Consider the following 23,338-nt stretch of genomic DNA (forward strand, 5'->3'; position numbering starts at 1 on the left):
TTGTTTGACAGATTGAGGAGTAGATATACAAATACAAATACCACATCTTTGCTCCTTTTTACTTTTCTGCATTGTACCAGCAAGCATCTCATAAAGCAACCTTTCAACCTTCTAAAACTCAGACTATTTACTATCTTTGTTTTTCATAAAAAAAAAAAGAATATAAGTGCTTTGAATCATTTTCAGAATGATTTATCTTACTTCAGTAAAGTACATTATGATACAACAGCGACAGAACATTGACTTTAAAAAAAAATCTACAGGAGAACAACACATGACCTTTAAAAAAAAAAAAAAAAAGTACCCGCCTCATGGAAAAATCTGCCCTCTAGAATCTGAAAATAAATTATGTGCTCCACTGGCGATCCAAACATCACAGGAAATGTCCACAGCAGGAAGTGACATATTGTTTCTTTTAGGAATGTACAGTGCAGGGATGGAAGACAAAGTGATGAGTCTTTCATAGGGGTAAAAAAAAACAACAAAAAAACAGCTGCTTTAGGCACTGGAGTGAGTGTGGGCTTCCTAACGCCGTCATGTCTCTCGATGAAAACGTTCCTTCTCGTGTTCAGATGTTGCCTGAGTTCCTGAGTTTGTGCTTAAGGTGAACATCCAGTGTCATCTTAAAATATCATCAGAGGGAATAGGTTTAAATCAAACGTGAGGAGAGTAGAATCTATTCCTGAACATCTTCACAAAGCAGTTTTCTATAGATATATATATTTAAAAAATAGGTTTAAAAGGAACAGTGTAGAAACAAAAAAAATGCATCCAGTGCATTACACAGAGCAGTGCACACAAATAGGAAAAAAAATGAAAACAAGAAAACCTCTCATTCTCTAAAGGCATTGCACGGTTCAAATTTTTATAACAAGTGCAAAGTTGTCAAAAATGAATATTGGTCCGATCTACTGAAGATTTACATTTACCATATTTAACTTGCTGAAACAGTCATTCCTAAGCTCCTCATAGCACGGCAAGATCATGGCAGTCTGTCCTTCTCAGCTTTGGCCTCAGTGATGAGCAACAGTAACAACAGTGCGCCACCTGTTGGTATTAAAGGGCTACAGCATTTCAAGAGGCACTTCAGTGAATTCTTAATCCAGCAAACTGGTTGTACAAGACAGTGATGATACTCCAGTGATTCAATGAAATACATATAATACAACTTCTGCTTTGACAAAAAAAAAAAAAAAATGTCTCTTATATTCCTATACAGCATCCAACATAACATTACCTGAGCGAGCAGAAACGAAAACAGTTAAGTAATGCAAAAAATATGCAATTATGAGAAACACAGAATTTTAAATGCAATCAAAATGTTTTTGATTTCGTCTCCAATATACAGTATACAGTTTCCTCTATTACCACACGTTCCACATTTCAACAATAAATATCAGAAAATAGAAGGCTTACATCCAGCAGAATCCTAATAAGAATGTAAATGGGGAGAGATAAAAAATAAATACTAAAACTTTCTACTAAAAGACTTCCTTTTTGCTAATGTGTGCTCAGTTTCTTGATGACAGTTAAAAAGAGGAGTGGACGAGGAAGACCTGAGGTGGTGCTTGGCCTTACGCATTGTGGTAACCCTTCCTGGGCTCCACATTTTCGTAAATAGTGAGTGCAGCGGTGTTTTGGTAGATTAAGTCCACATTGGTTCCAGTTCTCGATCTGATGATGTCCATTGCACACTGGTTTAGGAACACATACTGGTCCTGGGGACAAAGGTGGGCGACAACAAATAGATCATTACATTTTTTTGATACTTTATTTTTTCAATGATTATTGACATATCTGCAGTTTAACTGCTTCCACACTTACATTTCATGTCACAAAACATTTTTTTTTAAATAAAGAACACAAAAGAACAATACAAAACAGAAAAACAAAACAAAATTGCTCACACTCCAATACACACACACAAAAAAAGGGGAGGGGCCACAAAAGATTGATGTGGCAAATTAATTGCATGAATAGATCATTTAAAGGCGTGAATTAGAATTTAGCAGCTGTATTGTGCCGCTCCTGTCTCACAAATGTGTATTTCTATCATTTTTTTTTATATATATAATGCGTGCTGTGCTGCTGAATCCAGGCCTGCGGCTTACCTCTGTCTGCACCATGAGGGGCCGGTGCATGCGCAGGTCATGGATGATGCCATACACATCCACAGTGCTTTCCCTCTCAATCTGGAATATCAGCCGGTCGATGGCTATAAAAGTGCCTGTACGTCCCACACCAGCGCTGCGTATGGACAGGAAAGGAGAAAGCAGGAGAAACATGAAGATGGATTGATGAAAGACTGCGTTATTATTAGATTTATCGCTTCCAAAATGATATTAATCACTTGTCACTGAGGGCATGAGTGTGTGAGTGTGTGAGTGTGTGTGTGTGTTTTAGCAGACCTGCAGTGGACCACGGTAGGAGAGTGTCTGGAGTACTGGTCCATGTGCTCCCTGACCAGGTGTCTGAAGTTGATGAGGAGCTCGGTGGTCTCCGGCACGCCGTGGTCTGGCCAGGCCGTGAAGTGGAAGTGACGCACAGCACGAGTCTCCGCTGTTTTCACCTGGAAGACAAACATGTAGACGTCAGGATGTATTTCTTCAGACTGCATTTAAGAGTAACTGTGTGCCAGGACCGGTCGACACAGCATGTTTTCGTTGAGGTTATAGCTGTATTGTAACAACCCAAAAAAAAAAAAAAAAAGATAACCAATGATTCATACCACAACAGCAAAATTTAATTCTTCAAGATACTGTGCATTTCAAACCCTTTCAGAATCCACTGGAGAATGCCAAAATGCACTGCAATCAAGTAAAAAAAAAGAAAGCTGTTTTTCATCGTCTCTGAAAAAAATTTTTTTTTCACCCAACAGCAAAGGTAATGCCTGATTAATATTTTTGTGTGGCGTCACATTATTTCATACATGGTTAGATTATCGCATGGGACTTCCAACATGAGCTGCATGTGATGGCATTTTTAAATCATAAGGCTGCCTCTAACACGTTATTACAATTATGAAGATACAGTCGGAAACTGTTTAATTGATGCTTTCATTTTGTCACGTGCACATTTGATTCCACGTGCTAAAATTACTTTGCTTTACATTACATTATGTCATGTAATCAAAGCAGCAGTTGTGATTTTTATTAGTTGTTATTGGGGAAGGAGGTCTTTGCATGGTGGGTCAGCACAAGTGGAGTAAAATATCAAAATGCATACAAAAACCATGTTTGTTACATGATCAGAATACCCTCACGTGTGTTTACATGACCAGATCAGTTATGAGACGATAACACATGTCAAACAACTGGATTCATGCGGTTGTTGTCTGTGTACAGCTGATTTTGAAGACCGGGCCGTAAGGTAGATTCTCAGGTTCAGACTGAATCTAAGACGACTTACATTTTTGATGTCAAAGTCCCTGATGGTCCAGTCTTCAAGAGGTATTTCAGAGGTGGTTGTCACAGTGATGTTCCCGAAATGCTTGGTGTCAGAAGGCCAGTAACGCTCACATTTTACCTGGAAAGTAAAAAAAGTGTCAGATAAAAGGAAAATCAGCGTGTGTATGCGTGTCTCTTTGTGCACGTGAGAGCATGTTTGCACTTACTCGTCCCTGCTCATTGCAGCGGGTCAGCATGACCAGCGTCTGTACGTTCTTCTCCCAGATCATCCTCCAGAACTCGTTGACCGTCACGGGCAAGGGGCCCTGCGCTGCGATAAATTCCTTCCTCGAGTTGTAGCCCTGGTGGATCAAAACACCATCCCAGAACGCAGAACATCACAGTCCATTCTGTTCATATTTTTCTCAATTCACACATCAACTCGGACGAAGACGCAACAGTTCAAATGCTACGAGGTGACTGATGGTTTCAGCAATGATCTTCTAAAATAAAAGCCTGAAATGAATTAGTGATTGAGTGGCATTAACTGGCCAATGTTAAATTCCAGCAGGATAATGAGACAGTGACACCAGAGAATAAGGCGATGACTGAGGCAGAGAGCTGGTTTACAGTGTCAGTACGCACCGGGATGTAGTTAGCATTGATGTAGTCATCAAATGGACTCCCATGGATAGAGAGTTTCACCCTAGAAGAGTCATCTAGGAGGTGAGAAAAAGAGTGGAAATGAACGCTTGATAGGAAAAAGAAACAGGAGGTCATTTACACTGTGTACACAGTGCTGTTACAGCTGCAGGGATGCTCGTTGTCCTGCATGCAAGCCGAGATCAGTGTTTGCAGGGAAATAAAATTCATGGAATTCCTGTATTGCATTGTACTGTTTGTCAAAAATCCCTGTTGTGTAAATTTATTATGAAAGCACCAATACTCATCCTGACAATACTGTCACAATATCACTATTCAAAGATTTTGTCCATAACACCCAGGCCTACGCGACGTAACTGCTTTCAGAAAGTGTTGTATTTTAACTTTGAGTGCAAAAATGTGATTAGGTAGTAAATATGATGAGCAATGGTACAGTTTAAGTAGTGATCAGCATTATTGCCAGCGGCAGCAGAGATGCAGAGGTGATGCGGTTGCACGGTGGTGACTCACAGGGAAGCACATTGTTGTAGCGGTTCTTGGGCTTGTTTTCCAAAGCAAGGGCACTTAGCTTTGCCTGGGCTGTGCCGACAAGCTTCAGGTCCTTAAAAAAGAAAAAAAAAAAAAAGATTCAGTGTCTTTTCTGTCCATGCAAAATACTGGAAATGGAACTCATGATTTAGCTTGTGCTTTACCTCAAACTCCTCGGCAAAGCCACAGTTGGAGTCTGCTTTCTGCTTCCTGTAGTAGGCCTCGTAGTCCTCCACCCTCACCGCCATGCTTCTGCTCAAATGGAAACCAGATATCACACATGAATTAGTTTTCTTCACTAACCCGCTGCGTACAGTTCAGTTTATTCATGTGATATGACTGCAGAGTTCTTATCATACTGCCAGATGCACGGGTTTTATACTCACACTTTAGACCTCAGTGAATGAATCTGGATTTCAGAAGATTCTTTGTTGGCTAATCTATAAAAAAACAAAAAACAAAACAAAACAAAACAAAAAAAAAACAAAAAAAACAAAGCTGTTACTTAAACCATCTAACTTTGCAGGTTAAATTAGGAATTATCTACGATGTCTGATGTCCAATGTCACCTCCTCCAGTAGATAATAAAGCCGATGGTGATGATGAAGAGGACGCAAAATATTCCCAGGGTTGCTCCGACAGCAATGCCGATGACAGCTAAAAATGAAATCGAATTGAAATTGATTAAAACAGAGAATGAAATAAAGGCGTAATGAGGCGCTTCCTCAAGTTAAAGGGACGTCAGGAAAATTTGGGGGATTTTCTAACAAAACCACACACGGTACCTGGGTTCTGTGGGAGTTTGATGCCGTCACTGAAGACTGTTACTGAGACTAGAGAAGTTTCTGTATTCACAAGGCCGTTTGGATTCAGATTCAGCTGGGTGAAGATCACAAGTGCATACCTGCAATATCAAACCAAACAATATTAGTGGTGTGATTTCATTCTCTTCAGCCCTATATATTATTTTTCCGTCAGCTCTGAAATAAAAAAAATGATTTAATATCTAGCAAATGCTGTAATCGCTTGTCAAAATGTAATAAAAACGCCCCTCTAAATGGCTTAAACATGTTGTTAAAATCATAAAATATCATAATTACACTTAGTAACCCCGTTTAATAAGGAATACTGAAGTAATATCCCTTATGAAGAATAACTACAGATAACCTCCAGTTAATATAATATAATAATAATTACATTTCCAAGCCATACACTACACCTGTATAGGTACATTTGTGTTAACAAGTTGTGATATTATGTTCATCTGTTGCTACATATCCATTCATCCACCATGTGTTCTTACCGATACAGCTCGTTGGCCTTCAGGGCGCCGTTGGTGTAGCCCTTCCACTTGCTTGCGTCACCCACGGTGAGGGTCAGGTAGTCGTCTGTGCTGCGTGACTGCAGGGTGTTTTCTTTGAGGGTTGCCAGGTATGCCGGAGAGTTTTTTGCGCTCCAGTCTTCATACGTTTTGCTTAAGAACTGCTTGAGATCGCCGTCAATGCCTTCAGCTGAAGGGGGGGACATCAGAGAAACAGTGTCTGTGATACTGCAAGTCAATGTCTTTAACAAAGGTCCACATTCTTAAATACAGTGGAACAAATATTTACACTAGGAATGATGAATTCTAACTGCCAGCATGCAGTTTGAATAATCTGCTTTTTACTGGAAAGGGAGTTCACATACAGATTGATGTCCAATACTCAAAAAACTGCAGGCGACAGCTCGATACATCAGTATTGTGATTAATCTGTCTAACCCTGATACAGGCATTTCACTGGTAAATGATTATAGCAAAATTATGCTGTGATTACACCACACATTTGCTGACAAAGTAGGGAAAGAAAAAGAAAACCCACCGTTGTTTGTCACCAGCACCCCAAAATGGGTGACGGGCCCATTGGTGGAGACCAGCAGGGCAGATTTAATCTGAATCTGAAACTGGTTGTGCTGCTCTTCAGTCACCATTACCAGCGACTCATAATTATCTGGGATCAGTGGGTCTTTGGAAAAGGAAAAGGGGAGGAATACATTATAAAGACTTGCACACATATCGCACAACAAGCAAAACATTATTTTAGAATCAGACCCAAGTGTGCTGAATAATTTCTACTAAGTCCCATCATCTTGCTCAGGGATATTCAATTAAAATCAAAATCAAACATCAAAAGTCAAAAATCAATCAAAAATCAAAAGTCCAAGTCCATGTCCAAACTTTTGTTGTGACCTGTAACACACCAATTTTACTGGATGAAAAACAAAGTCATAATTCTGAACAAATAAGAATTTGTCTTTACCACATCTCTGGCATTTTCCTTTTTATTTTTCTACATTTGCTACACTCTCAATGAACACAAGCGCCTCCTGATGTGTAATTTGATTGGCCGAGATGATTGAAAGATGTAAACAAATACATAGTGAGGTTTAGCTGATGACAACATCACACGAAGACCCAAGTCATCCTGCTTAGGCCTGCAAATGTTTTTTTTGTTTGTTTTTTTTGTCACAGATAGCCATCTATTGACCAACAGAGGTAACTGCCACAGGGATAAGTCGATGAAACTGAATGAGCGTCCAAATAAACACTCACTGTCTGGACAACCAACACACACTCAGTGTTCACTTCATCAGGTCCACCTGTACAGTCTAATGCAGTTCAGTGCAACAGCTCTGCCATAAATTCTACCTTTTAACAAAGTTTATAATGTTCAGTTTTTGTTGACATTGCTGAGAATGTCTAAATTTAATTCTATGTTTATTATTGAGATTGTAGTTTGCAGAGGTCTTGTACTGGACACATTGCATTATATTGAGAGGTGTTTCTAATTTTTTGTCCTCCCTATTTATATACATGAGGGGGGACAGAATAGTGGAAACAGCTCTCAATAAAATGCAGTCCAGTACAACAGCAGCACAAACTATGAGCTCAATGGCAAAGATAGAAGTGAATGAACACCTCTATTACTGTGACAAAAAGAACACCTGAGCATTATAGGCATCAGAAAAGGAAACTTTATAGCAGAACGGTTGGATTGGATTGTGCACGTGCACCTAATGACGTGGCCACTGATTGTATAGAAACTCTCCAACAAGTGGCAAGTTTAAAAATATCATCTATGCACCTAAAACACTGTAAAACATGTAAATAACTGCACTGGATCATGTCCATATTTACAATTACATTCTCCTAGAGATGCACCAATGCCACTTTTTTGATGTTGATAGTGAGTAGGAAACTTTTATCTGATACCAAGTACTGATATGATCCATTAATTTCACTTAAACCCTACCAGCATTTGAGAAATAATGGCTTCTCTGTGCCCCGAATTACTCAAGGATTTCTGTTTGCATGATATTTGCTCAGATTAATGTCCTACTTGTGATGCCAGTTGTGCAGTTGAGGAAGACGGGGTAGCTGGGTTTTCCGCAGCTATTTGTCTCCAGAGTCAGCTGGTATCTAGTGTGGTACTTGAGCTGGGAGACGGTGCGGTTGCAGTTGGGGTTACAGCTCGTCTCGATGAGACTCATTCTGCTGTCATCCATCACGTTCGTCACGTTGATGCGGAAGCCGGAGCTCAGGCCTCTGGGTTTGTCCCAGGACAGCAAGAACTTGGCCTCGGTTCCATTTGGAGCCACACACACAAAGTTAGCGGCTGAGCTCGCATCTGCAAGGTTAGAAAAAAATGAGGCTGTCACAGGAAGAACTGAATATTGATGGTACAGATGTAACAGTTAATTTTTATCAAATTTGGGCGATACAAAACTACATGATGTTGGTCAGGCATTGCTATCACAGGGTATTACAGAATGGCAACCTCGCTTTGTATTTTTAAAAGGCATTCAAAGACCTATCTTTTTAATCTGGCTTTTATTTTGGAGTAATGCTATAGCCTTAGTTTTTTCAGTTTAATCACTAGTTTTCATATTTATTTTTATCCTTGTGTTGATTTTCTTTTCTGTTTTCTTCAATTTATTGACTTTTATTTATTTGTTCTTAACATTTTATAACTTTTATTGTTGCAGATCATATTTAGTTTAGCTTAACTTTATCGTTGTCTGTTTGTTTTGCTGCAGTTTGTATGAAAGATGCTACATAAATAAAGCTGAGTTGAGTTGAGTTGAGTATTATAATCCACACTGAATGACTCCATTTATTCCCTTTATAAATCAATTACAGGAATCATTCACAGATAACATTTTGAGGCTCTGACAGCAAAGATTAATAATCTATTTAAAAGAAAAACCTGCCTGTTTTGCCTGTTTTTCACATTTTTCACCAGTATTGGGTGATTATCTCATATCTCCACTTTTGATGATTTTCACCTTTTAACTCCAGTTTATGTATATCATGGTTTTCTGTTAGATGAAAAAAATGTACAACACTTGAGTGAATTAAACCCTTGTAAAACCAACTGGGTAAACTCAATACTACAAGACTGTTAATCTAAAAAGACAGCTGTTTTTCTTCACTCTTCACAAGCTGACATTTTGGACAGAGTCTTGATATCACACACAGTTGAAAGACAAAAAACAGACTAATAACTGCACAAATCAAATTGCTGCGTACTTGTGCAAGCGGAGATGAGCACTGGGGCACCCTGCGTTCGGTCCGCCGTCTCTGTGGTCACACTGAAGTTGTAGGAGCTGCCAGGAACCAGCGCAGAGATTTTCAGCTCCTCTCTGTCGGCTGTGGAGTTGCTCACACGTCCAGCGGCATCGGCCCAGGTCAAAAAGTATCGATAGCTTTCCTTGTACTCATCCGGCTCGTGCCACGTTAGTGTGACGCTCTCCTCCTCTGTCCCGTCAATTTTGAGTGACTGAACACGTTTTGGTCCTGAAACACAGATAAAAATGTTAGTGCAGTTAGTTAAATATGGAAAACTGAGTGTGTGTGTGTGAGTGTGTGTTAAGGCTGGGCGATGATTCAACATTATCATTTATCGCCTTTCAGTAGAATTGCATATTGATGAAAAAAACACTTGGACATTCTCTGAGATTAAAGTGGTAAATGCCCCCCCACCCCACCCCCCCCAAAAAAGATAGAAAATTAGAAAATTCTGAGATTTATGAGAAATTTTGAGAAAAAAAAAAACAGAAAAATAGTTTTAATTGTTTTCCTTTCCTTATTTTTGTTTGTTTAATTGTTTGATTCTTTTTTTTTTTTTTTTTTTTTTTTTTTTTGTAAAACTTTTTTTTGGTCAAGAACCATATCACTTTGCTGAATCCGGTCCTTGGTCCTTGGTTGACAAAAAAATAAAAAATAAAAAAAATAATCACGTACATTTGTGACTATAATCTCAAAAATTTCTAGTTTTATTTCTCATAAATTTATCATCTCATAATTCCAGAATTTTCTATTTTGTTCTCATAAATTTCTGAGTTTTCTCTTGTAAATTTACCACTTTAATCTCAGAGATTATCTGAGTTTTTCTCTTGGAATATTACCCCCCTCTCCTGGCTCCCTATTTTTTCCCTTCCCTACCATGGCCCTAATATTCCGTCATACCATTCAGTTCAATGGAATGAACATTGATTTGATTTAATTTTTAATTTGACATCATTCATTTGGCATACTTTTGCACATGTGAGCCATCTTGTGACATACACTGACAATGAAAGAAATCCCTATGGGTATCGTGATATTGACTTCAACCCTGTCGGAAATCGTGTGTGTGTATGTGTGTGTGTGAGCAGTAGATAAAGCTCTTACTTGTGGTGACCATGTTTTTCCAGACCTTCTCGCTCCGGAGGCCCATCGGCCCCTCTGTTGCCACATAGATGTTGTAGGAGCTTCCGGACAGCAGGGAGGTGAATGTGTGGCTGGTGTTGGTGGTGCTGGTGGTGTGTGGGGCACCCTGGGACAGTGTGCTGCTCGCTATGTACTGGAATGACGCGTTGGCCATCAGTGGGGCTTCTTCCCACTTTATTTCAATGGAGCTGGTGGTCTGGCTCACGACCTCAATTGGCCCTGGTGGGTTGGGAACTGCAGGGAAAAATTCGAGTTACTTGAAGTAAAGATGAGTTACACGATGCCAACATCCTACAACACCTCATAGAAAAAAAAAATCACTCAAACCTTTTACTCAAATACAAGTAGCAATAATGTAATAGAAAATAATTATCAACTGATTTTACCTCATAGTTATTTGTAAATAATCTGTCATATTTAATCTTGTATTTTATCTACTATTTTACTGATTGTACTGTTTGTTTTTTGTTTTTGTTTTTACTTACTTTTATTAACTGTTTGCTTATTGTCTTTTTAATTGTTTGTTAAGTGTTTTGTGACTTATTTTGAAAAGTACTATATGAATAAAGATGTTATTATTCGTAGTAGTAGTATTAGTAGTGTTATTATCATTATCATTATCATTATTATTATTATTAGTAGTACTAGCAGTAGAAGTAGTACTTCTAAAGGTGAAAGTTTAACAAAAGTAATCAAAATTTTAGCAGTAAGATGTACTTAAGTGTAAAAGACCGGGTTCTTTCATACGCTGACATTATCGATGCATTAAACTGTAGGACGTATTTATTTATTTATGTTGTAGCTCTAACTGCTCTATGTTGAATAACCTTGTGCAGAAAAAAGTACAAATCACACTGAAATGGTATACAGTTAGAGTGTAAAGTCTCCCAAACAGTAAAAAAAATACTTCAGCGTCACTGTACTTAGGGACAGTACTTGAGTCAATGACAGTAAATAACTGTAAATAAACTGAAAGCATGACATGTTTACGGCACGTACAAGTTGCATTAGAGGTGAACCCAGACAATGCCGTGAAGGGTCCACTTCTCGTGGTCACCGTGGCGGTGTATTCTCTTCCTGCCAGCAGGTTTTCAAACAGGAAAGATCTCGCATTAGAGTCCAGCCGCTCTGAGCGAGGATCCTCAGCTGTGCTGTTGAGATCCACCACGTACTCTTCCACATTCCCGGCTGGAGCCGTCCACCGCACCAGGATTGAGGCGTTAGAGCCCTCGCTGGAGATTCTGGGATAGACCAGCTCAGGATCTGACAGAGGAAGAGAAAACCAGAGGAACATAATGCTTTATCTACAACATCTTCTCAGACGTTTTATGTTTATCAAAAAATTGCAAATCCTCAGATTTGGATGGCCATGCTGCAATTTCGATAATATTTTTGTTTAGCTCTTATTTGTTGCTTTAGTTATTAGTTTCTTCTTCTGAGGTTGAAAATGAAATCCCTTTTATGTTCTACTGCGCCTCAGTAAAATGTTGCCTTTCTCTGTCGATTTCTTTTATGCCTGATGACTTGAAATAAACAAGTATACGTGGGAGCTGGGGGACTCACAGGTGTACTGAGAGGTGCGGTAAGGCTCCCCCTCGATGCCGTCCTCTGCCTGGACAAAAACGTAGAAGGTGCAGTTGGTTCCTGGAAGGAGCTCCGTCATCACGGCTTGCTCTTCCTCCACAGTTTTATTGTAGGAGGCACAGTCGGCGCTCTTGATGCGATAGCTGTAGCCATTCTTGTAGTCCAGCGGTTTGGTCCAGGTCAGATTGATAGAGGTTGTGTTCAAGGTGTCGGCCTCCAAACTGCTGATGTTGTACGGCCCTACAAACGGACGGGAGAGAAAAAACATCAGCAGATCGATAAAGCAGAATTTTTCCCATAATCAGTATCATCATTGTGATTTACATGATGGTAAAAACCACTCAGGCGCTGCCTCTCTGTTTGAAAGACAGCAGAACAAAAGTGCATGGGAGAGGCAACGTTTCTCTTCTCTTTTCACTGAATTTGCAGGTAATTTAGTTTTACAGAATGACAAAAATGCTAAGAAGTACTGCTTTGCTTTGTTAAAATTTTCATTTCAGCTTTACTGGATTTAAAAGGTGTGTGACAGGCGTCTGAACACACACAAAAAACCTGATTCAGAATCACTGAAGTGACCTTTAAATATATCCTTTTAATAATAATAATAAAAGGATATATTAATATTAATAATATTTTTTTTCTTTCTTTTTTTTTTTTTTTACAATATGAGTTAATTAAACATTTGGTAATTCAAAGAAAGCATTTGTGTTGGTGTTTCTGACACTGTAAATTCTGACAATGCAATTTTTAAATTTATTACAAATTAATATCGCCCCTAAATATTGGTTACTAGTGTCCTCGATTACTAATTATTGGCATCAGTCCTGAAAAATCATGATTGGCCGATGCCTACTGGCTCCACGGCACAAAAGTCTCAGTCTCAGTTAATCAATTAATCTTGTTTTTAATAACTTCAGGACTAAATATGAGACTAAATGACTTGTTAAGATGGATATTTTCCAAAGAATAACACAAAAATAAATCTGTATTGGTACACATACATGATTTCTACTTTCTCTTTGTTTAACTGTAGTGATAAAAAATACAAAATTAAATTGGCCTCATTCAGACTTTGGCATGGTAAGTCACAAATAACACATGTGAGTTACAAGCTGCTGCAGAGCTAACACACTGGGACAGATACTGTTTACTCTTTTTAAGGTTTTTTTTTTTTGACAGGGTGGGTACGTACGTGTAAAGTAGGAAACTGTCACGGGGGCGGCTGCGGTGCCATCTGGTGTTCGTGTGGTGACGGTGAAGGTGTAGTTGCTCCCAGACTGAAGTCCATTGATGGTGGCTTGTGTTGTGTTGTGGAGCTCGACAGGTAAAACGGGGGGCTGGGAGCTGGAGGTCTGGACCAGGTACGTGAAGTCAGGCTTCCTCTCTGGCTGATCCCACAGCAGCATCACTGCATCGGTGGTGATTCCTCCCTGCCTCAGCTGGACGACGGAGAGCGGTCCTGGGGAAGAGAAACGGCTGAGACTCAGCAGAGATACAACACACACACAGGGAGCTCGAAAAACACTGTAGTGAGTGGAGTTTGGGAGTACACTGACAACAATCCTGCCTGTGCTCAGTCCTTTACCACATGCTTTTCCACATGCTAGTCTTGATGGAGACAAGATTAAATAAAATTATGCAGACTATGACAGGTCTGTGCCCATTCTTACTCAAAAATTCAACTACATGAATTCAAAAATACTACTGCTTCATTATGTATATTACACAATCCTTCTTGCAATAATCAGACAAAAAATCAGAAACACTGATGGGAAACAGGGTCAATTGCAGCTGTTCAAATTCTTGAGAAAAAGTTATGTGCAAGTATAAGTGAAATTAGAAGAAACAGAAAGGGCAAATAAGAAATATAAAAATACGTGCATTTGAAATTAGTAAAAATAATATGTATCTGAGCATTATGTAAAAATATGTGCATTAATACTACAATAATATATCAAGAACATATACAGAAATAAGATATATTGTTGATATATTGTTGTAAGATTAATGCACATATTTTTACAGAATGCACATAGTGCATTACACTGCAAAAACTCAAAATCTTACCAAGATTATTTGTCTTATTTCAAGTCAAAAATGTATTATTCCTAGTCAAAATATCTCATTACACTTAAAATAAGACATGATCACCTCACAAGTAACTTGTTTATAGACAATTGTCTCTTGTTTCAAGTGAAAATTTGCTTGAAACAAGTGAAAATTTGCTTGTTTCATTGGCAAAATTTGTTTCTTGTTTCTAGCTAATATTCACTTATTTCAAGTGAATTTTCACTTTTTCCACTGGCAAATTTTGCCAATGAAACAAGCAAATTTTCACTTGTTTCAAGCAAATTTTCACTTGAAACAAGTGAAAATTGTCTATAAACAAGTTACTTCTGAGGTGATCATGTCTTATTTTAAGTGTAATGAGATATTTTGACTAGAAATAAGACATTTTTGACTTGAAATAAGACAAATAATCTTGGTAAGATTTTGCGTTTTTGCAGTGTATACGGAACAAAATCTGTACTGAAAAAAAAAAATTACCCACCCAGTAGCAAAAGTAAATAAATATTAAAACTAGATATGAAATTAATTAACAGTCAAACCAAACAAAAAAATGGAAGCATAAATAAAAATAAATAAATTAACAAATTAATTAAATTTGAAAAATTTCACTAAATAATTAAACATCTGAATAATAGCTAAAGTAAAATAAAAAAAAACTGTATAAAAATAAAAACTAATTAAGATATAAATGTATGTATAAAAATAAAAACTAATTAAAAAATTGAATATTTAAGAATGCATAAATGTAATGTATTAGTGATCGTTAATGGCTCTCACTGGTGTAGTTTTGCGTCGTCACCGCTGTGCTCCTGTAGCTGAGCGCTCCCACCGTGACCACAGAGATGGTGTAAACCGTCCCGGACTGAAGCCGCTCCACCAAGAACCAGTTCTGTCCGATCAGGTCCTCGCCGTCCGGACCGAGCACCGTGAAGTTGTACTGACCCGGCTCCATGTGCTCCGGTGCGGCCCAGCTGATGTTGATGGAGTCGACGGTCTGCGACTCCACGGCGATGGGACCAGGAGGGTTGGGAACTGAGCGGGACAAGGAGTCGTGTTCAGTTTCTGCTCGGCCAAAAACATTTCTGATCATGTGCAGGGTTAAATGTCACAATGTAACAGTGTTTAAAGGCAGAATGAGTATGAGTCTTAAAAAAAAAAAAAAAAAATTATACAGAAATAATCCCTCAATCATTACTTATGAGCCACTAGAAGTGTGTGTTGGTGTGTGTGTGTCTGCAGAGGCTTTGGGCAGCGGGTGTGAAGCTCACAGCCAATCACAGCGTTAACATAATACCAGATCAACAGCACTACATCCAATAGGAAGTTACGAAAATCTGAGGGAGAGGATGAGGATGAAGAGCGACCCTGTGTTGGCCTGTTTTCTGTCAGACAGGTAAGCACCAACAGGCCATTTTCTTTTTTGCCTAGGACGGTGATGTGACATTTTGGCTGGGCGCTTCATTGCGTCACCATCCTAAGATACGAAAATTTGCTGCCGGGGCAACTTTAAATGTTGTGTTTACAAACCACAGCTGTCAAATCCTACTCATTCTGCCTTTAAATCTTAAGTTTTAATTTTACGTGACTCACAAGTTGCATTCTCAGTGAAGGAGCTGTCGGAGAAAGGCCCGCTCTGGGTGACCACCTCCACCCTGTACAGCACCCCCGGATTCAGACCCTCAAACCAGACGCTGAGGGTGTCGTTGCTCAGGTCGGTGGAGTTTTTCACCAACTGGCCGTCTCTGGACAGCAGGACAGAGTAAAAGTCCACCTGGCCGGCCGCAGCGGTCCAGTTCACCGTCATGGTCGTTGTGGTTCCTACAGCAGATATGTCAGACACAGCCCCGGGCTCTGGAAGGAGATTTTACAGCAGAAATCAAATATAAATTCAAAGATATGACTTTCTTGCTCATGTGACAGTGTATTATGAAAGAAAAGAAAATGAAACTTTGGAAGTTTTGGAAGACGCACTCGTGTGGCTTGATGTGCTCTCCTCAGCGGACCTGACCCCTCCGACGACCGTAAACACCTTGAAGGTGTAGATCCTCCCGGGAGTCAAATTAATGAGGGTGGAAGTCTCTGCTGTCGTTGAAATACTGCGAGCCTCTGTTGCGCCCGTGTGCAGCGTCACCAGGTAGGAGTACCCTGGCTTGTAGTCGCTCTGTCTGGCCCACGTCAGGCGGATGGCAGTGGTGTTCAGGTCCTCCACCGTCAGGTTGGTCACTGCTTTGGGCCCTGAAGACAAGACAGGACAAGGTTAATTCAGAAACTAAGAAGAAAAATGCAACACATTTACCCCTTGTACTCCAATTTTCCCTTAATTTCCCCCAAAGTAGCTTCAAAGTTAAGCCAATTTTTCCCTATATAGAGTGAAAAAAAATACATATACATCTCATGTTATTGGTTCATGTTTCATAGACTAAAATGACATCCCTTGTCATTTTTCCACCATATATTTCTCTCAAACCTTATTTGTTTCTTTACATGCCATTTTAGTGAGCACTTTCTTCTACCATGAATTGCTTTCAGACTAATTATTTTTAATAGTTATAGTATTTTATTTTTTATTACTCTTACAGGGTATGCAAAGGTTTTTCTATTGTCTTATATTCTTTGTGCTGTCTTTATTTTACCAATTTGGGATCAATAAAGTATGTTTATGTATCCATATTCTTACATGAGCAGTCACTGAGTAAACCACCGAGATTGTTTCATGTTGCGTTTGTATTTTTGTTACTTGAGTGCCACACATATACTCTGTATTCTGCATCACTGAGTTTCATATTCAAACCCATAGTGCCATGGTTATGTGGCTGCACCATTACATCAAACAGAAAATACCAAGATCATCATTTAAGACACATTTCACTGTAATTCTTGGACTTGGATGTTATACTCCAGCCTACACAGAGATTATTAGCAGTAATGACAGTGTGGATGCTGCACAGCGTCTCAAGACTTCGGCCCAGCGTGGGAGCCTTTCCATCGGAGGGCTTACTTGTGAAGTTGGACGCCTGCTCCTCCGTCGACTCGGCGCCTGGTGCTGCCACAGCAGTGACACTGACGTTGTATCTAGTTCCTGGCTCCAGGCCGGTCACCACATGGCTGGTGGTGTTGACGGTTTCTGCAGCATTGCCAGTTTGAACCCTGTATGTGTAATACACCTGGGCTCCCAGCGGCTCCGACCACTCGACTTTTAGTGAGTCGGTGGATTCAGGGCTGGCTCTGACATTCAGCACGGGGTTGGGCACTAAAAAACAGAAGGAAAAATGAGGAAATATGAATAACCCTCCAGTAATCTTCACATTTACTAATGTTTGTAGCAATTAGGGTCAACTTGACCCCAGCAATTTAAACTTTCAGAAAATGATTATAATAAAAATGTCCAATACTTTGTTTCTTGTTGAATACCTAAATAGCACTTGACCACTCATTCCCTGTTATACTTATATACTTATATGTTTTTTGATGATTATAAATAGCATGTCATAGTTCCTGAGTGTCATCCAAAACAACTAAAGCAAATGTTTTTAAAATGTTGATATTTCTTATATGTTTTATACAGCTATAACAGTCTGGGGATGAAATAGACCCCAAAGAAACACCAATGTGTACAAAATGTGTACAGAACCCAATTAAATTAGGAAAATTAAATATCAGGCAAAAGAAAAACAAAACAAAACAACAACAACAAAAAAAACAACGTTAATCACATATTTAGAGACATTTAACATTCAGTGGAGTCAAACTGACCCCAAAGAAAACAGGAGGGTTAATTTTCTCCTGTTTTTATAGATGTGTATATAGATGTGTATATATGTGTTATATTTGCCATTAAAGACATTAAAGAGAAAGAAACAGACTCTAATTTACTTAATTTTATGTGATGATAGGGGCAGGACTTTGTGTAGTGGTGGATCATTCACAAGTGCAAACCAATAGGATCTCAGTTTGGGAGAGAGGAAAAATTTTATTTGATGGGACAGATGGATGGGAGAGGATATGTGAAGGTTTCATTAGTTGAAATTTGAATTTACACCCACTAGTGCAGGATGGTGATGTCACTATTTAAGATACTCTGTTTTACAGGAGGCAGAAGTCATGTGTGGTCATTTCATGGGTACTTTAACTCCATCCATGTGCTGTTTACAGGATAAACAAAGCGACCGCATGTTACGCCTCACACTGTATGCATGTTTTACTTACATGTGTACTCTGAGGTGCGGGTGAGCGTGCTCCGTAAGTGCTGGGGTCCCACCGTTTCCACCATTATACTGTAGGAAGTCCCAGACTGGAGCAAGGACAGCGTTGTGTGGTTAGTCGCAACATCTGTACTCTGCATGCCCAGCCCGTCACCCTGGTAGGTCACATGGTAGCTGAAGCCCGGGGCTCCCTCCATAGAGACGGGGGGCCCCCACTGCACATGGAGCGAGCTGTTGGTCGGCTGAGTTACACTGATGGCACCAGGAGGAGTGGGAGCTGGGAAATATGAATCATGGATTAAAAAAAAAAAAATACTGAGCTTCAGATACACACACTGACATTAAAGTCTGTATAATGTGTGTGTGCAAGTGTACAGACTCACAACACAGTATGCAGTAGGCCTATACACAAAAACAGCACACACTGGTCTTTTTTTAAGTTTTAATTTTCTTTGAACTGTCTTTTAGTGTCTTTATTGTTTTTTATACTACAAATTGTTTTTTGTTTTTTTTAACCTGATGTGTTTATGACTTGTTTTATTTATTTTATTTATATTTTATTTTTTCTGTCTTTGTGAAGCACTTTGTAACACTGGTTTAGAAAAGTAATAATGAAGATTTCCTTTGATTCACGTTCATATATGATCAGAGATGTTTAATAAATAATGCTTCTGTGAGATAAATTTTTAAGTAATTTGAATATCAAATAATTTCCAAAAATAAAATAAAAAATAAATAAAATATGAGCATTTTCTTAACAGAAAATTTTGCACAGACTTCCAGTAACTTAAATTTAAGATAATTGAAAGTTGGCCATTTTCAAAAATCCTTTTCACAGGCAATTTTAGACAAACTTTAAATTTTTTTTTTTTCTGACTTTCTAACTTCAACATCTGAATGGCCCTCATATGAAACTTCATATAGAAATTTGTTTTTCCAATATGGCATGTCCTATTTGCAAAACATCATGAAGAGCCCTGCACATTCTCTGAGTAACAAAAAAAAAAAAAATAAAAAAAAAAAAATGATGAAGACTGAATGACATGGGATCTTTAACTTACCAGTAGCCAGTGAGGACTGATCAGACGCATTGTTGAACTGTCCCGCCACAGCCGTCACTGTGATGTTGTAGATTCTCCCGGGACTTAAATCACTAAATGTGGCTGACATGTCGTATGTTGTGCTGTTGTTCAGGAACATCAGGTCCTGATTCCAGATGTTCACCACATACTGATCGACCCTCCCGCTTGGCAGAGTCCAGCTGAAGCTCAGGCTGCTGGTATCATTAGCTGTAGACACGATGTTTCCCGGCTTCTCCGGCCCTGTACATTACACAAGTAGCAAATGTTTTGTCTCACTGTGTGAAACACTGACACTCTTTCACATTGTAAAATGACACATACAGTATGAACACAAAGAGCAAACAAATGAGGTAAGTGCATGTATAATTTGGTTGGAAAAAGGATATTTTGCCCAAAACGTGGGAGTATCCCTTTAAACAACCCAAATTGTTCACATTCTACTGCATTTTTACATGTGTTTATATTCTCTCTGCCCTTTTTTTGCCTGTATCCTATTATTTTGTAACCTAATTTCCTCACATAGGCCATAAGTCTCATCTTATCTAGACAAGATCAAAGTATGGACCTACTTGTAAAAGTGTTTTTTTGGATCCTTTCTCCCTCATTTGTAATACTTCCAGCAACAGCGGCGACCGTGATGTTATACTGGTATCCAGCCTGTAACCCAGTGATGGTGATGAAGGTTTCATTGGTGACGTTACTGACAGGCTCTCCTCCTGCGGTCCACTGAACCTTATACGATGTAGAGTTGCCATCCGGTTCAGTCCAGCGCAGAGAAACAGATGAGGTCGTGATGTTGGTGATGGTGAGATCCTTGACCACATCAGGTTCTGTGAGTATAAGATAGATACAAAATGAGAGGGAGAAAACATGAAACTTACAGCTTGTTTTGCACTGTTGTTACTTAAAAAAATTGTGATCCTATGAAAGTGAGCCCTGCACCAATTCCACAGAAGCAGACGAGTCATAAATCATGATTGAACTGAGTAGTTTTCATCACAACTGTCCATCCAAAATATGCAACATTTAGTTTACTTCATGTTGTTTCATCTCTTTTTACAATAAAATGTCTTTGAGTACCAAGGAAAGCACTATATACAAATAACGTGCATTATTGTGATTGCTTATTATTTAGAAAATGAAAAAAAATTAAAGAGTTGCTTACTTGTGATTGCCTGGAAAATGTAAGGGTCTCCCTCCGTCTGGTCATCATGGGCAATGGCAATGATCTGGACTGTGTAGCTGGTGCCCGGGATCAGGCCAGTCAATACAGCAAAGGTTTCAGATGTGGTCTGTTTCATCGTTGCTCCACCATTGTGCCACTCCACCCTGTACTTGAAAACCTCCCCAGCAGGTTTAGTCCAGTCCAGAGAGATGGAGGAGGTGTTCTGGGACACAGCGGGTTCCCCAATTGTACTTGGATCTAATGAGACAGAGGAGAGGAGAGGAGATGAGAGGAGAGGAGAGGAAAGGAGAGGAGAGGAGAGGAGAGGAGAGAGATTATCATCAGGTTCAGTTCATTTCAGACACAGAATACGTGATTTAAGAAGTTTCTGATCATTTCAGGATCTGTGAATCCACTAAAGAAGGACGTTTCAACATCAGAGGAGAGAGCAACAAAACATGAAGGACAAAAGATACCACATACAACATGTATATGCTGCATGAGGGAAAAAACAGCAAAACATTTCCGTGAACAATACAATTACTTGCCTAAACGCTATGCATCATCTTACTTGTGTAGCGTGAAATTTCAGCCTTTTTGCTCTCTGTTTTGTTATCTCCAGCCACTGCAGTGACAGTAAATGTGTACTGGACACCAGCAATCAACCCAGTGACATTTAAATATGTTTCCTTTACATTTTGGCTGTCATTTTGAATTCCATTAGTCCACTCCACTCTATAGAAGGAGCTGTTTCCCTCTGGTTTAGCCCAGTTCAGAGACACTGATGATGTTGTGGTTCCGATCACATCAAGATTCCCGACTACTTCAGGATCTGTGAGTGCAGGATGGACACACCATGAGGGGAAAAACACATTCATTCTTACCAAATCACCGTATGACTGTGACCTTATAAATGTGAAAACATCCACTAAAAAAAACCTTGTCTTGCTCATATACTCATACACTTTAAAGTGTTTTCTACTGATATTTTCACATTCTATCATCCACTAACTCCTCTGTATTTTAAGAAACTGACACTCAATATAAGCGAGTATGACTTGAAAACGACATTTAGATGCTCACTTACTTGTGTACTTAAAAACAGTGACACTCTGTCCTTCAGTATGGCCATCACCTGCCACTGCAGTGACTTTTATCTCATACTGGACTCCAGCAGTCAGCCCAGTGACATTCATATATGTTTCATTGACAGCCTGATTCACACTGACTCTTCCATCAGTCCACTCTACTCTATAGGAGGAGCTGTTTCCCTCTGGTTTAGCCCAGTTCAGAGACACAGATGATGTTGTGGTTCCGGTCACACTGAGATTCCCGACTACTTCAGGATCTGTGAGTGCAGGACGGACACACCATGAGGGGAAAAACACATTCATACTCACCAAATCACTGTATGACTGTGACCTTACAAACCACCAAGTAAAAAAAAAGCTTGGCTTGTTCATACACAAAAAAGACGGGGCCTTTTAAAGTGTTTTCTATAGATATGTCGTCCACTAACTCCTCTGTCTTTTGAGAGCCTGACACTCAATATAGGCAGTATGAACTGAAAACGACATTTAGATGCTCACTTACTTGTGTACTTAAAAACAGTGACACTCTGTCCTTCAGTATGGCCATCACCTGCCACAGCAGTGACTTTTATCTCATACTGGACTCCAGCAGTCAGCCCAGTGACATTTATATATGTTTCATTGACAGCCTGAGTCACACTGACTCCTCCATCAGTCCACTCTACTCTATAGGAGGAGCTGTTTCCCTCTGGTTCAGTCCAGCTCAGAGACACAGATGATGTTGTGGTTCCAGTCACATTCAGATTCCTGACTACTTCAGGATCTGTGAGTGCAGACAGGGGTAATCATACAGCAACATGAGATAATCATAATTGATCTGAACCTACATCATCATCATGAAACTCCCAAGCAGGAGCTTGTATACTGGCTCTGTTCTTGCCAAAGAGAAGCCATTTCAGAGACACTGCTACTACTCTACTATCATATACAGTTCAACACTTCAACCAATTATACTTTTTTGACAGAGTTTTGATCACTCATAAAATTTCACTTGTCAGCCTGTCAGAAGAGAAAACATCTTTTTGTTGCAAAGATAAAATTTCTCGGTTTGACTTTGGCACATCAGTAACAACAATCAGCATCTTGTGGTTAACCTCCAAAATGGAGGAGAGGAGAGAGACTAACATCAGGTTCAGTCCACCTCAGAGACACAGAATACACGGCTTAAGAAGATTTAAAGTTGCTGGTAAATTCAAGATCTGTGAATCCACCAAAGAAGGATGTTTAAACATCAGAGGAGAGAGCAACAAAACATGAAGGACAAAAGATACCACGTGCAACATATCTATATGTTGCATGAGGGAAAAAATTGCAAAACATTTCTGTGAACAACACAATTAAATGCCAAAACGCTATGCACCATCTTACTTGTGTAGTGTGAGATTTCAGCCTTTTTGCTCTCTGTTTGGTTATCTCCAGCCACTGCAGTGACAGTAAATGTGTACTGGACTCCAGCAGTCAGCCCAGTGACATTTAAATGTGTTTCCTTTACATTTTGGCTGTCATTTTGTCTTCCATCAGTCCACTCTACTCTATAGAAGAAGCTGTTTCCTTCTGGTTTAGTCCAGTTCAGAGACACAGATGATGTTGTGGTTCCGGTCACATCAAGATTCCCGACTACTTCAGGATCTGTGAGCGCAGGATGGACACACCATGAGGGGAAAAACACAACATTCATACTTACCAAATCACCATATGACTGTGACCTTATAAATGTGAAACAACCCAGTAAAAAACACCTTATCTTGGTCATACACTCATACACTTTAAAGTGTTTTTTATCTAGATATTTTCACATTCTGTCATCTACTAACTCCT

At 39.3% G+C, this 23,338-nt stretch overlaps 1 protein-coding gene across 5 annotated transcripts in view; it reads right to left on the reverse strand.

Moving 5' to 3' along the window:
• LOC115360251 (receptor-type tyrosine-protein phosphatase eta-like) overlaps nt 1-23,338 on the reverse strand; it is a 45,476-nt gene continuing 22,138 nt past the window's right edge. Inside the window, exons 8-38 of one of the 5 annotated variants that reach the window (XM_030053011.1) lie at nt 22,889-23,149; nt 22,023-22,283; nt 21,517-21,777; nt 21,001-21,261; nt 20,430-20,687; nt 19,834-20,094; nt 19,244-19,504; nt 18,187-18,459; nt 16,979-17,230; nt 15,952-16,215; nt 15,571-15,831; nt 14,758-15,012; nt 13,103-13,369; nt 11,890-12,150; nt 11,326-11,589; nt 10,288-10,560; nt 9,145-9,411; nt 7,955-8,242; nt 6,437-6,580; nt 5,881-6,088; nt 5,363-5,481; nt 5,147-5,234; nt 4,964-5,017; nt 4,742-4,829; nt 4,560-4,650; nt 4,032-4,105; nt 3,614-3,748; nt 3,409-3,525; nt 2,409-2,569; nt 2,112-2,247; nt 1-1,718 (exon numbers count right to left, since the gene is read on the reverse strand). In XM_030053011.1, the coding sequence (XP_029908871.1) occupies nt 1,575-1,718; nt 2,112-2,247; nt 2,409-2,569; nt 3,409-3,525; nt 3,614-3,748; nt 4,032-4,105; nt 4,560-4,650; nt 4,742-4,829; nt 4,964-5,017; nt 5,147-5,234; nt 5,363-5,481; nt 5,881-6,088; nt 6,437-6,580; nt 7,955-8,242; nt 9,145-9,411; nt 10,288-10,560; nt 11,326-11,589; nt 11,890-12,150; nt 13,103-13,369; nt 14,758-15,012; nt 15,571-15,831; nt 15,952-16,215; nt 16,979-17,230; nt 18,187-18,459; nt 19,244-19,504; nt 19,834-20,094; nt 20,430-20,687; nt 21,001-21,261; nt 21,517-21,777; nt 22,023-22,283; nt 22,889-23,149 (6,308 nt within the window). In that variant the 3' untranslated portion in view covers nt 1-1,574. The remainder of the gene's footprint in view (nt 1,719-2,111; nt 2,248-2,408; nt 2,570-3,408; nt 3,526-3,613; nt 3,749-4,031; nt 4,106-4,559; nt 4,651-4,741; nt 4,830-4,963; nt 5,018-5,146; nt 5,235-5,362; nt 5,482-5,880; nt 6,089-6,436; nt 6,581-7,954; nt 8,243-9,144; nt 9,412-10,287; nt 10,561-11,325; nt 11,590-11,889; nt 12,151-13,102; nt 13,370-14,757; nt 15,013-15,570; nt 15,832-15,951; nt 16,216-16,978; nt 17,231-18,186; nt 18,460-19,243; nt 19,505-19,833; nt 20,095-20,429; nt 20,688-21,000; nt 21,262-21,516; nt 21,778-22,022; nt 22,284-22,888; nt 23,150-23,338) is intronic. The other 4 variants (XM_030053012.1, XM_030053013.1, XM_030053014.1 and 1 more) reach the window with 4 other exon arrangements.

This window comes from Myripristis murdjan, chromosome 6 (assembly GCF_902150065.1).
Source record: "Myripristis murdjan chromosome 6, fMyrMur1.1, whole genome shotgun sequence".
NCBI lineage: Eukaryota > Metazoa > Chordata > Actinopteri > Holocentriformes > Holocentridae > Myripristis > Myripristis murdjan.